The following is a 17,193-nucleotide window of genomic DNA, read 5'->3' as shown; positions in this document are numbered from 1 at the left end:
TCTAATGTTTTCACACCCAAGGTTCTGTTTTTACTACATACTGATCACAGTAATGGACATTTCTGTTACATGAGAGTGACAGAAATACATTGGCATTTATTCTTTTAACCAGTGATGTTCGGGATTTGATGACACATGCTTAATTAAGATGTATAAACTTTGAAGGGTTTTTTTTGGTCATAAACTTATGAGAGGACACACTTAATACTGGTAGACACTTTCATTTTTGTTTTCCAGTATTACATATTATTTGTGTGAAAATCTATTGACTATGTCTGGATCTGTGTTGCAGAGTGTGGAGGCTATCTGACAGGCCCTGCGGGTTCTTTCAGTTATCCAAACACCCCAGGTCACGATCAATATGATCACCAGGTCAGCTGTGTGTGGGTGATCACCACTGATGCAAATAAGGTCAGTAGCAGTTATTATCTCTCTACTTGTGGTGAAGGAGTGATCTTTCTCTAGTCTCAGTGCTATGCAATCACTATGTTTCAACTTTTCAGTTCACAAAACACATTTCTGTAGAAGCACTCTTAATGGATAAAATACTACATTTGATTTTGTGTTTTCATTTTACTAGGAAGGTCTCATTGAGTGACACTAACATGACACGAGCAGTAAAAAAATCCGACACATTTCACTTCCAGTCAAAAAACTGAATCACACGTTTCTTACAAGGCAGTTCTTGAAACCCTTTTTTGCAATGTAATAAGTGTTTTGAAACTCATGACATGAATGAGAAATTGAGAAAGCCAAAGTAGTTTTGCCTTGCTCTGAGTGCACCAAAGGATTATTTAAGTGTTGATGTGAATAAAAGCTGTGATATAATAGAAGGCAAGAATTAATAAACATGCATTTTTTTCTGCTTTAGAGTGGGCCATCCTAAAGAGTCAAAAAGTAATATCTATGCCATTTCACTGTGTATAAAGCTAAGCCTTGACAAGTCAACACAGCTGAAAAATCCTGAGCTGATTTCCAACTACTAGGGATGACACTTGAAGAGAGGCTTAGACTAAAAATAGACAAAAACCTGATGAGGATTAAACTTGCTTCCACAATAAAGCAGAATGATTCAGGCTTTCATTTAACATGTATGAATAATTTCAGCAAACCAAGGATGGTCTTTAGTGTTAATCTTAAAACTTCTAAAAGGAGTGTGCTTATCACTAATGATCAGAAAAGTGGATATGAGATAATCCCATTCTACATCAGCATCAACCATTCGAGAGACTATAGCCATATCACTATTATAAACATGCAAATAAGCTTTGATGTTTAAATAGTCTCTTATGAAAAATCATGACTTGCTATTCAGCATCATCAATAAACTGAGCAGTTATTGCCAATGGTCTTACAAAAAAACACATTTCTGAAAATCATGGAAATAAGTGAGCTTTAATGCAGTTTACTTTAGATTTAACATGCCTACCAGGGGTTGGAAAGATGATGGCCAAGGTAAACCATCTGTTTCAAGAACAACAAAGTTTGTTTTTTTTAAAGAATATACAGCATCTACAATTTTGATGTTAAGCAAACTAATCTGATACATACTAACCTTTTTGAGAGAAACAAACATGCTTAAACCAGAAAATGACAGCAAAGGCAATCTCCTAATGGATGTTGAGAATGAAAATATGACTTATTTATGTTCACCTCTACCTGAGTCTCCTGTTTCAAGTCTGAGCCCTCCCAAAACTTTGCTCAATCAAAACAAGATGAAATTGTGTTCAATGCTCAATGTTCAATTAAACACTAATTCAATCAAAGCTAACACAGCAATTCACATCCTTAGAGCAAAAAGAAATGCCCCAACACAGCAAATATTGAGGCAATGAAAGAAGTGTTAAAGGGATTGACGTACGGATGAAAACTACAAATGAGAAAATACAAACATGGTTTGATGCGTTTCTGAGTAAAAGCTTGAAAATGCAAAACATTACCATTGATACTTGAACTTAAAGCTGTTCAACCAAACAAGGAAATAACAACCATGTGACCAAATTGGGGGAAAAAAATTATATGGCACAGCCATGATGCCGACAAAGTTGCTGAATAAGGAATGGAAAAGGCACAAGCTCATCACTCTGCTTGTGTTGCAGTACTTTCCAACAAATTCATGGGAGATATTTCAGAACATTGTACTTTGAAGATGGCAACTGGATTATTATTGTTGTTAAACAAGACAACTCACTCAATTTGTGTTGTATTTGTATTCAGTTTCAATTGTATGTTTATAACAGTAAAGCCCTGGTAAAAAAGGTTTTTACAAATATGTTCCATATATTGGTATTTACAAGATATATATGGAGACACACATATGATTGTAGGTGGAGACTTTAATGATGACCTTAATGACAGAAACTAAACAAAGAAATATACAAAATTCCCAATTTGTTTTCTTAAGGGAGGAATTGTTAATAGTTAATGAATAGCCTTTTTATTATGTTATTTGTGGTTAACATCTTCAAGTTGTCTGGAATATATAGCCGAAAGTCCCAATGCTGCCCCCCTTCATCAGGTCCAAAGATTAATACTTTTAGTTGAGAATAAATAAAAAAAACAAAAAACGACAGGATAAGAGGATACTGGACATTAAATACAAACCTACTTGAAGACAAAACTTTCCAAGATTTGGTTAAAGATGCAGCACAAAATCTTTTTCAAAGAAAGGTTGAATATGTAAAGATGGACGGAAATGAGGAGACACACATACTCATCACTTTCCCTAGGGATGTGACCAGGTTGCTGACAGCGTCTGCATATCACAGGACCAGAAAGTACACAGACCGACTGCACTGGTTAGAGCTCTGCAGAAGAGCAATGCTTCGAATAAGCTGCTCTTGCTGGCATCTCAACAGTTCATGTATCTCACCCATCTCAGGCATTTGAGCAGAATTAACTGAGGGGACTGTGCAGACGAAGCACAAAGTGCAACATTAGGGTCAGGACGGGGGGCTACATGAACCTGGCACAGCCTCTCATTATTAGTTTTCAGCTGCACTACTAACTCCTGGAGTTCTCTTAACTCTTCCTCCATAATTACAACCAAACTTACCACTGAAGAATTAAACTGCTGTTTTACCTTAGAAAAAAATCAAATTAAAAACAGAACTACAAAAAGTATGGTTCAAGGAAATCCAGAAAAAAAAGGATCACACGTCTCTGCTGTTCAAAGTTGAATCATGCCAACAGTAACAGGTTTTGTGTTACATTATTTGTGGTATTAAGTATGGTTATGCTCAGGGACAAAGAGTTTGACCCAGCAAAATAGGAAGAAGTCTGACAACGCAACCCTGGGAATTGCACCCAAGGGAATGTTCATTTAGGTTAGTCTCATTCACAGTTAAGACACTCAGATTCGCTCCCTTAAGCACCAAGAGACGGGATTCCATTTTCCACTGCAAATATATTAATTTACAAAAAAGAGCAAAAAAAAGTAGTAAGGCGACAATGACAAGTTAGGAACAAGGTATTTTGTGCGGATAGGCTTACTGGCAATGAGGCTAGCAATTCAGGAAGAGTAGGGGCATCCCAGTCATGTCACTTCATCTCACCTCATACATGTCCCATGCACACAAAATGGTGAAGACCCACGACCAGAAGTGCAGGGCTAAAAACTGTACAAAAGAAGGAGAAAACCCCACCAGTAAAGCATAGTTTATACTTCTCCGTCATTTCGACAGCGTAGCTACTGCGTCAACGTGCACCTCCAAAAAATCCCAGCTACACGTCGAGTTGACGTGGACCACAAGGGCTGTGATTGGTCCGCTCAGAACGTAATTTCCGGCAGTTGCTTTTTCCTGTATACGGTGAAGAAGCTCATCAAATCGGCACGTTGACATTCGAAAGGATCGAAAGTACATTTGTTCATCCAGGTCCCTCAGTGGGTGAACCAGTGTTGCAAATTCACCCATTCCCAGCCTTGACCGGTTTAGTGGTCGTACAGACCACCTCCGCAAACGTATTCTCTGTTGCCTGCACTTCAGCACTTGCAATATAAGCATTTGTTCTTCAATATTAATAAGCTCCAACTGCAAATTCAGCTGCTCCACCTCGGTTGCCATTGTTTACTGTTGTTAACTGTGACCGGAAGAAAAAGCAAGGATTCAGTTCTAACCCCTGAAACCACACAAACACACAGTCACACCCTCTTAGCGGCATGGTGAATTGCAGAGCAACACCTTCCCGCCACGCAGAACTTTGAATGCTCAATGATGGCATCACGTCGACACTGTAGATGCTACGGAGAAGTCACCGCCGCTGTAGGCCATCAGCATCAACAGAACCCATAAAAATACAATTGAGTAACACAATCAAGAGGGTTTTCCAAAATCTCAAATAAAACTGGACTTCTTTTTGAATCTTGAAGACATTTCACCTCCCACCAAAAAGACTTTTGAGAACAGTAATATTCACATTCTGGATAGAGAAGGCAGATGGTTTGAGAGATGACTCAAAAAAACATCTTTGAACAGAGGAGGTGGTCTCAGGTATCACCTTCCCAGCACCTACAATACAGCATTGTCTCCTCCCCAGGCAGCTTCACAATCATTCACACCTTGGATCCTGTGACCGAAACCCGCCCTTTCAGGCAGGTACACAATTCAGAGATAATAATGACTGCACATTGGTCAGGGGGCTCAGTGGCACATGTGACTGTAACGATCCTGCTTATAAGCTGATACTCCCCACTTTCTAGTTTAGAACTGAAGAAGACTTTCAGATGGTGAAATGTCTTCAAGATCCAAAAAAAGTCCAGTTGCCCTTGTTCAAGCTTTTAGGAGTATTTATTATACCTAAAACAAGTTATTCAATTATTAAAAATCTCCCATTCATACATGCACACCTTAAATGGCTCAGAGAACCCCCAGCTTCCCACAAATTATATCCACTTATGAGTCAGTCACAATAGCAGGCTTCACAAGCCTGCCACAAAATACATCAATATAAAAGTAAGCTTCTGTTTTTAAGTTTCTGCTATGATTTTAGCACAGGTTATCAAGTGTAGGCCACAGTAGCAGCAACGTTTGCTATTGTGGGGCCCCAGTCCAGACTTAGAGATTCAATCAGGTGAAGCTTGTTGGTTCCAGGGAGAGAGAAAGAGCTTGAGCTCGTCCAAGCTGGACCTAAAAACACACAATCCCATTACTACAGGTAAAGCATGGCAGAGTACCATGAAGAAAGAGAAGGAAATACTAGCAGTGATCCACAAACATCCAAGAGAGGGCCTACGCTGAAACAAGCTGTAAAAAGAAATAGCTACAATAAGTTAACACAATGTCTGATATTTAACGAAAATGGTTGTCTTACTGTGCTTGGTCTCTTATGTCTAAAGTCACAACATGATTAAATATATGTATGTGGCTGTGTGAATGAGTGTACCATAATTCTATGTGTGTGATCCATGTTTGTGTTGAAATGGGGTGCTCTAAAGCTGCTGAAGAAACTGAAGTATTGATGAAAATCATGGATAGACAAAAGCTGAATGATTTTAAGCTGAAAGAAAGTTTATTTTTCAACTGAGTAAAAAAAAAAGTGGAAATGGGGGTGAGTTTAAAAAAAACTCAATTTCAGATTTTAAGAAATAATCAGACTTTGTTTTTAATGGACATCTATGGCAGCTAGGCAGTTAGAGAGATACACAAGTCCCAACCCAGTGATGTTAACATTGGATGAAAGAAGACAAAAATGCCTATGTTTTGATGTATAATTTGTTGAGGCACAAGAGACATTGTTGGCATGAGAGAAGTTTGTTTGAGTTTTTTCACATTAATCTGGAGGTTGAGAAGTTAGAGCAGATGACATGACCGCACTAGAGTAAGACCATTCTGGGGAAAAATCCTAAATTTTCATGAAACTTAAACAGCAATTGTGTCACAACAATAAAAACATCACAAAACCCTTTTACTCGGTAAACGTTTGATCTTTTATGTCCCGTTTAGGTATGCCTAAATTATAGGGTTCCGAAATGGGCTTAGCACCTCTAATACTACTATATAATATGTATACGATTTAAATTCAAACTGTACAACACTGAATAAATAAAAGATTCATTTTGGGAAAACTTTAAAGGTATTAAATATTATTTTTTGTTAATTTGTTTCTGGTTTTAAAAATTTAAATGTGTTTTACAGCTTCAAACAAGGTATCTTTATAGTTCAAAGTGCTAAACATTTTTGTAGTGGCCATTTTGTCATCAAGAACTATTGTGCCAGGCATGGAGCTCATTAACTATACAAAAGGTCACTAAACATGCATGTACAAAGTAGTAATATGATTGGACAATTTATCAAGGTTAAACAACACCTCTAATTTTTTAGCGTAAAGTTTTGTTGCATACTTTTACTACTTTACAAAGCTACAAAGAGCTTAGTAATGGAAACACTTTGTAACTGTTTTTTTTTTTTTAAAGCCTGGTCCTTAGGGCACAAAGTCCTGCATATATTCCAAGTTTCCTTGCTGCAACACGCTTGATTGAAAAAGCCCTTAAGCAGATTGTTGAATAACAAATCATTTGAATCAGGTGTGCTCGACCAGGATAGTATGGAAAATGTACAGTTAGTTGCAATCATATGCTATAACAGCATAAAATATTAAGGTTAATTTGAGATATGAACTGGGGTGAGATTCCTGTTGAACCATTTCATATCAAACACCAAAAGTCATAGCACCCATCTTCTGAATGAGCTGCATATTTTGATATTTGAATGTATGAGATAATTTCAAAGTAAGATATCAAGCGTAAAAGGGTATGGACAGGATGCTTACTGAAACAACCTTACATATAAGCTGCCATTTTGATTCATGTGGTGGTAGTGAATATAATATGACACCTAAAGACCTTAAAGAGATAAATTGGCACCATACGCATTTATCAATGCGATTATATTCCAAATATAGCATTTTGGTCCATAATTTTCTGTGTGCTCTTCTCTTTAGATTGTGCGCATCACCTTTCCTTTTTTTCATCTGGAAAGCAGTGCCAACTGCAACTTTGACTTTCTTCAGATCCATGATGGGGACAGTGCCTCTGCTTACATGATTGGAAAATACTGTGGCCAAAATAACCCACAAGAACTTTTCAGCTCACACAATTCTCTGTATTTTTGGTTTCGCTCTGACCATTCTGTCAGTGCTGGTGGCTTCACAGTTGCTTGGCAGTCTCAGGACCCAGGTAGGGGGAGTTTATCTACTTTGATTTTGTTCAGACAGAAAATTTCGAGTCTCAGCCAAAGTTGTTAAACAAATATGATTTAAAATGTATTTTAGGAATACAAAAATGGAGATAAAGCTAGGTCCAGCTTCACATACACTTGATTTCCAAAGGTTTTCACTCTTCTGCCTTTACACATGTCAGTTACCGGGGGATTCAGGACGCAGATGCAGGGTCGTGTGGTTTCAAGAGGGTTTTATTGAAATAAACAAACACAGCAGATCACGGCACTGCAGGGCGCTCTCCCGGCAGCACAAAAGAAACTGGCTATAAAAATCCTAAGCGCTCTCCTCCGTAGCGAAGGTGGAGAAGGAGCGTGGCTATGAAAGTTATCAAACATAAAATCTCTTCAAACTGGGAGGAAAACAGAAATGCTATGAAGACTTAACAAAGCAAAGACTCGCTCTCGAAATGAGTCGGAATTAAACAAAGGAACACTCTTTACAAAAACAGAGGCTCTATGAAAATTTAACTTTAACTTAAAGCTTTCCTTTAACAGAGGCGACTATGACATGTAACAACAAAAAATTACTCCTAGAAAATGGAGGAAAAACAAAGCTATGAAACTTACTGGTACAATAAATAAACTAAGGCTATGGAACAAGAATAAATTACAAAACAAGTCAGCACTGCAGGAGAGTTACTCGCTGCAGGCTCGTGGAATCTGTGGGTTCGAGACAAGACAAGGTAAGTGGCTGGTAATGAAGATCAAAATGAGACAACATACTGGCATAAGACAAGGGAAACGCAGACTATTTGAACACATGAGGGACCAAGGGGAACAGGTGAAAACACTTTGGAATCAGGGAAGACAATGACACGCATGACACGGGAGGAAGGGCAAGTTACCTGAAATGAGAGGACAAGATTAGTGATTAGTGATTTTTCAAAATAAAACAGGAAATGACAAGACAAGACATGGAACGGAAAATAAACCGTGACAACACATATATGAACTTAAGTGACACCCTATTCTATCCATAGGGTTTAATATGACATCGGCCCACCCTTTGCAACTATCACAGCTTCAACTCTTCTGGGAAAGCTTTCCACAAGGTTTAAGAGTGTGTTTATGGGAGTTTTTGACCATTCTTCCAGAAGCGCATTTGTGAGGTCAGACACTGATGTTGGACAGAAGGCCTGGCTCGCAGTCTTTGCTCTAATTCACCCCAAAGGTGTTCTATCGAGTTCAGGTCAGGACTGTGAAGGCCAGTCAAGTTTTTCCACATCAAACTGGCTCATCCATGTCTTTATGGATCTTGCTTTGTGCACTGGGGCACAGTCATGTTGGAACAGGAAGGGATCATCCCCAAACTGTTTCCACAAAGTTGGGAGCATGAAATTGTCCAAAATCTATTGGTATGCTGAAGCATTCAGAGTTCCTTTCACTGGAACTAAGGGGCCAAACTCAGCTCCTGAAAAACAACCCCACACCATAATCCCCCCTCCACCAAACTTTACACTTGGCACAATGCAGTCAGACAAGTACCGTTCTTCTGGCAACCACCAAACCCAGACTCCTCCACCAGATTGCGAGATGGAAAAGCGTGATTCGTCACTCCAGAGAACACGTCTCTACTACTCTAGAGTCCAGTGGTGGCATGCTTTACACCACTTCACCTAATGGTTTGCATTGCACTTGGTGATATGTGGCTCAGATGCAGCTGCTCGGCCATGTAAACCCATTCCATGAAGTTCTCTATGTACTGTTCTTGAACTAATCTGAAGGCCACATGAAGTTTGGAGGTCTGTAGCAATTGATTCTGCAGAAAGTTGCCGACCTCTGCGCACTATGCGCCTAGCACTTCGTGCTCAACAGTTGCTGTCGTTCCCAGTCACTTCCACTTTGTTATAATATCACTGGCAGTTGACTGTGGAATATTTAGTAGCGAGGAAATTTCACAACTGGACTTGTTGCACAGGTGGCATCCTATCACGGTACCACGCTGGAATTCACTGAGCTCCTGAGAGCGACCCATTCTTTCACAAATGTTTGTAGAAACAGTCAGCATGCCTAGGTGTTTGAATTTATACATCCGTGATTTATAAATTGGCAATGTGGCTTGGAAGAAAGTTTATAAACTGTTTCACAATGAAAAAATGCACACCTAAATAAACATTAACCCGTACTGAAGTACACTAACAAAGAAAATAATAACATGGGGCCTCATGTAAGAAATACTACAGAGTACTATAACATCCCTCTCCTGTCACCTGTTTTCAAATACAAAACCTGCAGCAAAGAAAAAGAGGAACTTCACAGAGCGTCAGAACAAAGTGCTGATCACAGAGGTAGCTCTTTTTTTCCCTTTTTGCTTGGTTGTTTATTCTTTGAATTGGTAACAAATGGAAAAAGATGGAGTGTCACCCTGATAGTTAATGCAGCCAGATAAAAGAAATGCACAGTGGTTTAAAAAAAAATTTAAAAAAGAAAAGTGTTCCAACATTTAAGTGGATACATTGCGGTTGACTGTACACAAAGAGAAGGTGGCTACTCTGCTTGATGTAAAAGTCTAATCTAATATATATATACACACAACAAAAAGTTAGAACCTGTCCAGGGTGTACCCTGCCTCTCGACCAATGACAGCTGGGATAGGCTCCAGCTCCCCCGTGACCCTACATTTGGATGAAGCAGGTATAGAAAATGGATGGACAAAAAGTTTGGGATATTTGGTTTTCGAGTGAAATTTATGGAAAATGTAAAAAGTTCACGTTACAGTCATTATTTCATGAAAGTAGGGCATTTAAGTAGAAGCATGCACTGCTGATTTCCTCATCACAAACAATTTATTGAAACAAAACCAACAACAGTGGTGGGTATACGACAACAAAACATGTCAACGTCTCAATAACTTGTCATGTGCCCTGAACATCAATTACACCTTGACAACGACGTCTAATGCTGTTCACAAGATGACTTATTGTCTGCTGAGGCATGGCATCCCACTCTTTTTGAAGGGTGGCCCTCAGGTCATTGAGGCTGAGTCTATACACGGCGACTCAGCTGACCCCATGGGTTTTCTATGGGACTCAAGTCTGGAGAAAGTGCAGGCCACTCCATTTGGTATCTCAGTCTCCAGCAGCCATTTCCTAATGATGTGATCCCGATGAGCAGGAGCTTTGTCATTCATGAAGATGAAATTAGGCGTGTGTTGTTGCAGGAGCGCAATGACTGGAGTAATGACATTATTCATGTAGTAAGAGCTTGTTACCGTACCATTCACAAAGTGTAAGGCAGTTCAGTACTGACTAGACACACCTGCCCACACTGTAACACCACCACCATCAAAGGCTCGTCTGGTGACACCAGCGTCTGATGCAAAGCACTCTCCTTGATGTCTCCAACATCACTGACAGCCATCATTTCTGCTCAACGTGAATCGACTTTCATCAGAGGACAACACTGAGTCCCACTGGTCACTCGCCCTGCGTAATTGCTCCCTGGCCCATGCAAGACGATGACACTTGTGCTTGGTGGTGTGGTTAGGTACACTTGCAGGTCATCTAGCACGCGGATCATGCCGATGTAAATGGTTTCGAATGGTCTGACGTGACACTTGGATGCTTCTCACCTCCCTTAAATGTGCCTGGAGTTGATTGACATTCATCATCCAGTTATATATAGTAGTGTATATATACATTTACACATACAAGGGTATATTTACACACACACACACACACACACACATATATATATATATATATATATATATGTGTGTGTGTGTGTGTAAATATATATATATATATTTCCTGTGATTAATCACGATTAATTGCATTGTTACACACAAAATCCAATAATGAATTCAAAAGTAGCATGTAACGCACTTTTATTTGAACTGTACACTGAAGGAACTAAAATACTCCGGTGATAAGACAATTCAACATACATTACTTACAAATAACTTTGGCTCTGTCGACTGCGCCGTCTGGAAGAAATTTGAAATGAAAATGACCATGCAAAAGTTCCATAACCTTCTCCATGTTTGTTTAGCCCGCTTCATCTGCCATTCTTTTCTTTTCTGACTGTTTCCTGTGAGCACTGCAGCAGTAAGCATCATGCTAGGCTTGCTCACGATGGACTTTTTAAATAAAAGCCAGTGAGCAACAGACTTTTATGATAAAAAATAATAAATAATAAAAACGGCTTTAATGGGAGACAAATAATTGTCAGCGATAATGAATTCATTAGTTAACGCAAAAATAATGTGCTAATGAATAGTTTATTCCACATATATTCCCATATAAAGCCTTAGCAGCTCTGCCCCACTGTATTTTCAGGCCTTATGTATATTTCTCCATCCATCAATCCATCCATTTTCTGTACCCGCTTAATCCAATTTTAGTGTTGGAGGTGACTGGAGCCTATCCCAGCTGTCATTGGACAAGAGGCAGGGTACACCCTGGACAGGTCGCCAATCCACCACAGGGCCACACAAAGACAAACAAGACATACAGCCATGCACGCTCACACCCCGTCCTAGGGTCAATTTAGAAACACCAATTAACCTAGCATGCATGTTTTTGAATGGTGGGAGGAATACCCAGAGAGAACACACACATACATGGGGAGAACGTGCAAACTCCATACAGAAAGGCCCGAGCCGGGACTCAAACCTCTAACCCTCTTGCTGTGACGGTGCTAACCACCACACCACCATGCGACCTGTGTATATTTCTTAATATAATTATTAATAACACTGGACTCCCAACATGAAAAATCTCTGTAACGTCTGTAAATCACAATCAGTTTTTATCACTATGTTTTGGGAAAGCACAAAATCTTCTTTGCTGCACATATACATGTATTTACTGCAAAGTGGTTGTCTAATAGAACAAACTCTCTGAGTTATTGCAAATTTTGAAAAAGTACAATGATTTGTTTTTTTTTCATGAGCTCTCTTTCTTATTTCAGTGTGTGGAGGTGAACTTACTAGTCCCTATGGCAATATAAACTCACCTGGTTATCCTGGAAACTACCCTCCTGAACGGGACTGCTACTGGATCGTGACAGTGGAACCTGGCCTTCTCATTACCTTTGCATTTGGGACCCTAAGTCTAGAGAGTCATTCTGATTGCAACTATGACTTCCTGGAGGTGGGAACTGCTACTTTTGCTGTCCATGGCAGTTAGCACAATTCTTGCTTGACATTTTTTTTTCACTAAAATTAAATCCTCACCTGGGTGACTGTGGTGTTCAGGTGGTTGAGTGGGTGAGTTCGGTTTGATCTCTGGAATTTTTATTTTGCTTGGAGAAATGTCCTTGACCAAAACAGTGTTCCCCACATTGCGACTTATGTGTTTATCACAGAGTGAGTTAGTGTGCATAGTGCTTCATGTTTGAAATTGATGTAATCTGTGTGAGAGAAAAAAAAGCCTCAAAGTTATACATATATATGCAGTCCATTTATCTTCTCTAAATTATTGGGCACTGACACCCTTTGTGTATGTTTGTTGTTGTTTACAATTTTGTTTGGGTTATGCAATGGTACAATATGACCCAGCCCTTTATTTTCTGTTCAGTTATATTTTGTGCCCAAATATTGTAGATCAGGGATGGCCTTCGACCTGAAGACCCAGTTCTTGGGAAGTACTGCAGTACTGCATCACCACCACCATTGCAGACAACTGGTCCAACTGCATGGGTCCACTTCCACTCTGACTTCAGTGTCTCTGACAGAGGCTTCCACATTACATACACAACATCACCAAGTAAGTAACTGATTATACCAAGTTAGTCAGTACATACAGCATGTTGCAGTACAGAGGGTATGCGTTTACGTCACTTCCACCCTGCGACACACCCTCTTTATTCGGACTGAGTGGCAAAACAAACCGCCCACTACATGGCGAAGGATAGCGGTGGACACAGAGAAACTGAATAAAAATGTATTATCAAAACAAATTGAGGTCAGTTGGACTCAACAGTGATCCAGACCAGCTTCCCGAAACAGTCTGGTCCACAGACACTGACATGTGGCCAGAAATCGGGTATCCGGACATTTATACGTACCTGATTTCAAGGCTAGAGAAATGTTATGTATATGCATTTAGCAGACGCTTTTATCCAAAGCGACTTACAGGAAGGCAGATAGGGTAAGGGGGTTGCCTAAGGACCCCTACTGGAGACCTTTCAGTAACTTTCATTTCAAGGGATTTGAACCCAGATCTCCCACATGAATGGTGGCAATCATACCACTATCCACACTATCCAGTCCCAGAAATACACACTGCAAAGCCTAAAGCCTATAGATGTGACACGTCCCAGAACGTAGAGTAGAAAGGTTTTAGGTCAAGTTGACATGAATGTGGTCAAAGAAAACTAGACAGGATGGATGGATGGACGGATTGATTGATCAATCCCCAAAGGGAAATTAGGTTGTCATAGAAGCCTGGTATTTGGATACAAAAAAAATACAATACAATAAGATACTGAGGTAGAACAAATAAAAGAAGAAAAGTACAGCCAACATCAGATACTTTGAGACTTTTACCCAAGGACTATTTATTTAGGCGACTTTCACTGTTACCAAAGTAATATCTTTATTTTTACCAAAGTATGACTTTTGGTTACTATTTCTTCATTTACCTTAAGTTAGCTAGCGTTATGAATATAGCTAAATGAAAGATGCTAACATTAAGAGCTTTATCAAAGTAACGTTGGCAATACATTATGTAATTTAATGATTTTTGATTTTGCCCGAAAATACAGCATAATTTAACGTTACCTGACACGAAATGTGAACAGCAAATCTAGGTTTCGGTGCCTGGATTCCAGCTGTCTCTGCGGATCACAGCGATCCATCGGCGTCTCTTTTCTATTGCTTTAGGTAGCCTGTAGAAGCTCTAACCCATTTGAAAAACTGTTTGTACAGTCGATTGCACAGCAGCTCTTCCCCATGTTCATTATAGAATATAATTGAATATTTAAAAATTTGCCGGCTCTGCCACTCAGTAGGCATATCCGCGACTTACGACTTCAGGATACCGTGTCGTCACGTGCACACCCTCTATAAGTCAATTATAAAATACAGTATACAGTTGTGTACAAAGGTCATATGCCACTTCTCAGACTTTCTTAGAATAATTTGAAGTAGTCTTTAGCAATACTCCTTCAGGATTTCTACAGGTTTTAAATATTTTATTTGGCTGCTTGTTCACTCAGTTTTAGTTCAGTCCCTGTTCTTGACCATTTTCAGTGGAATGCCTGTCTTGTTTGTTGAGCCACCCAAAACTGACCTATGAATCATCCAAGCATTAAAAGGCGCCTAACTCAAGGGATTAACCATTGTTGTGTCTACACAACACAGTTAATTTAGAATCTATCTTTTTGTCTCTGTCTTTTGTCTAAAAGACATAGTCTCAAAGATACACCCCATTTTCACCTCTTTATGAGTATTCACAGAGTGATAAGCAACTGTGAATCTGTTGGTTACCTTATTATAATATATTGGACAACATTAGATAGTTATTGGTTTACAGTTAATTAGATTGAGATTGACTGTATCCAACTGGACTGGAATTAAATTGTTTACTTTATCCTTGTATAGAAATGTGTATAGAAAATATAGTATAGAAAATAACTGAATTGAAATAAATCACATCACATCACCCGCCCCTATAATGCTACTATTCCATCAATCCCAGTGAGAGGTGATATATGCAGAGGATGTGGGACCAATGGATACTTTGAAACCCAACATCTAAACTATCTAGAAAACAACTTGTATAACAAAGATGCTACAGCAAGGGGGAACCAGGATGACAGGTCATAGGGGATATATAAGCCCCATTAGAAAGCACTAATAGCCTTAACACAAGGGCAGCTGATCTGATATGGAAGATGACGAATAACCTGGATACTTTCACCCGAAATGGCCCTTTGCCAAGGCTAAGAGACAAAGTACCTTCTAAAAGTCTCCTACAAGATGTGAATGCAGCACTACATACTTTACATACTGGGACCATCACAGAGACCAACAAGCTGATGTACACAACAGTTGTAGTGATCTTAGAGATGCTTGGCAACAAGTTAAAACAACACTAGGAGGAGTAGGGGGCAGAACGCCTCATGGAGACAAAGGTTGGAGGCCAAGATCAAGGCAGCACAGAGGGAGGATAGCCAGGTATCAGAGCTTTATAAAGGTGCAATGAAGAGCAAACTACCTAAGAAATATAACAAACTCCATACCTGCGGCACTGGAGACGGACAAACAATGACTCACAGCTCTGGCTACCCACCTGAAACGGTACACTAGAGAAGTTAAAGCCGGGAGAGTAAATAGGATGTTCTCGTCTGAACCATCCAAAGTATACAATTAGTGGCAGGGTAATAAGATGAGAATAGACCCAGCCAGGGCTGAGACTGAACAATACTGGAAGAGCATATGGGAGAGAGAAACACCACAGAACATCAAAACTCCATGGTCAGTGAATCTGAGAGCTAACCACAGCAAAGTCTCAGAACAGGAACCAGCAACCATCACAGCGGCAGACATCCAAGACAGAGTCTCAAGTATGAAGGGCTGGACTGCACCAGGCCCTGACATGATACAGACCTACTGGCTAAAGAAATTGACAAGAAGTGATTGGGAATGACAGCAACTCATCTACGAAGTGGTAGGCCATGTAAAATGACAGCAGGGTCAGTGGAGGTCACTAACTTTATGCAGTCATTCGCTACAGACCTCCAAACTTCATGTGGGCTTCAGATTAGCTCATGAGCAGTGCATAGAGATACTTCATGGAATGGGTTTACATGGCCGAGCAGCTGCATCCAAGCAATACATCACCAAGTGCAATGCAAAGCCACTCTAGAGCAGTAAAGATGCGTTCTCTGGAGTGACGAATCACGCTTCTCTATCTAGCAATCTGATGGACAAGTCCATCTGTCTGACTGCATTGTGCCAAGTGTAAAGTTTGGTGGAGGGGGGATAATGGTGTGAGGTTGTTTTTCAGGAGCTGGACTTGGCCCCTTAGTTCCAGTGAAAGGAACTTTCAGGAAAAGGAAGATTTTGGACAATTTCATGCTACCAACTTTGTGGAAACAGTTTGGGGATGGCCCCTTCCTGTTCCAACATGACTATGCACCAGTGCACAAAGCAAGGTCCATAAAGATATGGATGAGCAAGTTTGGTGTGGAAGAACATGACTGGCCTGCACAGTCCTGACCTCAACTCGATAGAACACCTTTGGGATGAATTAGAGCAGAGACTGCGAGCCAGGCCTTCTGTCCAACATCAGTGTCTGATGTCACAAATGCGCTCCTGGAAGAATGGTCAAAAACTCCCATAAACACACTCTTAAACCTTGTGGAAAGCTTGCCCAGAAGAGTTGAAGCTGTGATAGCTGCAAAGAGTGGGCCAACCTTATATTAAGCCCTATGGATTAAGAATAGGATGCCACCTACGTTTATGTTAGGCTGTGTTTATGCTGAGACTTTTGTGGAACGACACATGAAAAGAGTCAGGATTTTCTTGTGCATGGTGTAGGCACTGTTAGACAACAATCTGTTGATGACCTGAGTGACTGATTTGTGACGCAAGCCTTTGCAAGAGCAGTTAAGTAGATAGGAGCCATTCTATTAAGCACTTTGTAGGCTACCATCAGTGACTTTGATGCGGCCGGCTAATTTTCTAGGTTCTTTTGACGGAGAAAGAGATAGAGATTCAGTTTGGATGCAAATACTGTGGTGTATGGTTGATTTGACTGGGAAGACAACCAGTACAGTTTTAGAGAGGTTTAGTTGTCAGAGAGACAGTCTGAGATTTGTGCTGAGACAAATAGACATTGAGAAACCCCTGCTCAATGTCTATTTGCCCTCTCTGATATCGTCCCCCCTGACATTCGCAGAGCAGTCATTACACAAGCTGAGCACAAAAAGCAGACTGAAGCCATCTGGCAACTACTTCATTGGCACTCTGACACCCAGAATCAGCTTTGTTCCAGGAAAAGCTTCCTGGACACCACCAAAGCCTTGA

The 17,193-nt window shown here is 40.1% G+C and overlaps 1 protein-coding gene across 1 annotated transcript in view; it reads left to right on the top strand.

The window, feature by feature from the left end:
- The window catches only part of cubn (cubilin (intrinsic factor-cobalamin receptor)), a 219,538-nt gene that overhangs the window by 26,636 nt on the left and 175,709 nt on the right, over positions 1 to 17,193 (top strand). Inside the window, exons 13-16 of the mRNA XM_072378302.1 lie at positions 293 to 411; positions 6,940 to 7,174; positions 12,129 to 12,310; positions 12,763 to 12,925. Of these exons, the coding sequence (XP_072234403.1) occupies positions 293 to 411; positions 6,940 to 7,174; positions 12,129 to 12,310; positions 12,763 to 12,925 (699 nt within the window). The remainder of the gene's footprint in view (positions 1 to 292; positions 412 to 6,939; positions 7,175 to 12,128; positions 12,311 to 12,762; positions 12,926 to 17,193) is intronic.

The sequence above is a fragment of the Leuresthes tenuis genome, unplaced genomic scaffold, assembly GCF_036924035.1.
Source record: "Leuresthes tenuis unplaced genomic scaffold, fLeuTen1.0.hap1 SCAF_24, whole genome shotgun sequence".
Taxonomy (NCBI): Eukaryota; Metazoa; Chordata; class Actinopteri; order Atheriniformes; family Atherinopsidae; genus Leuresthes; species Leuresthes tenuis.
This window is presented reverse-complemented; position numbering and strand designations above follow the sequence as displayed.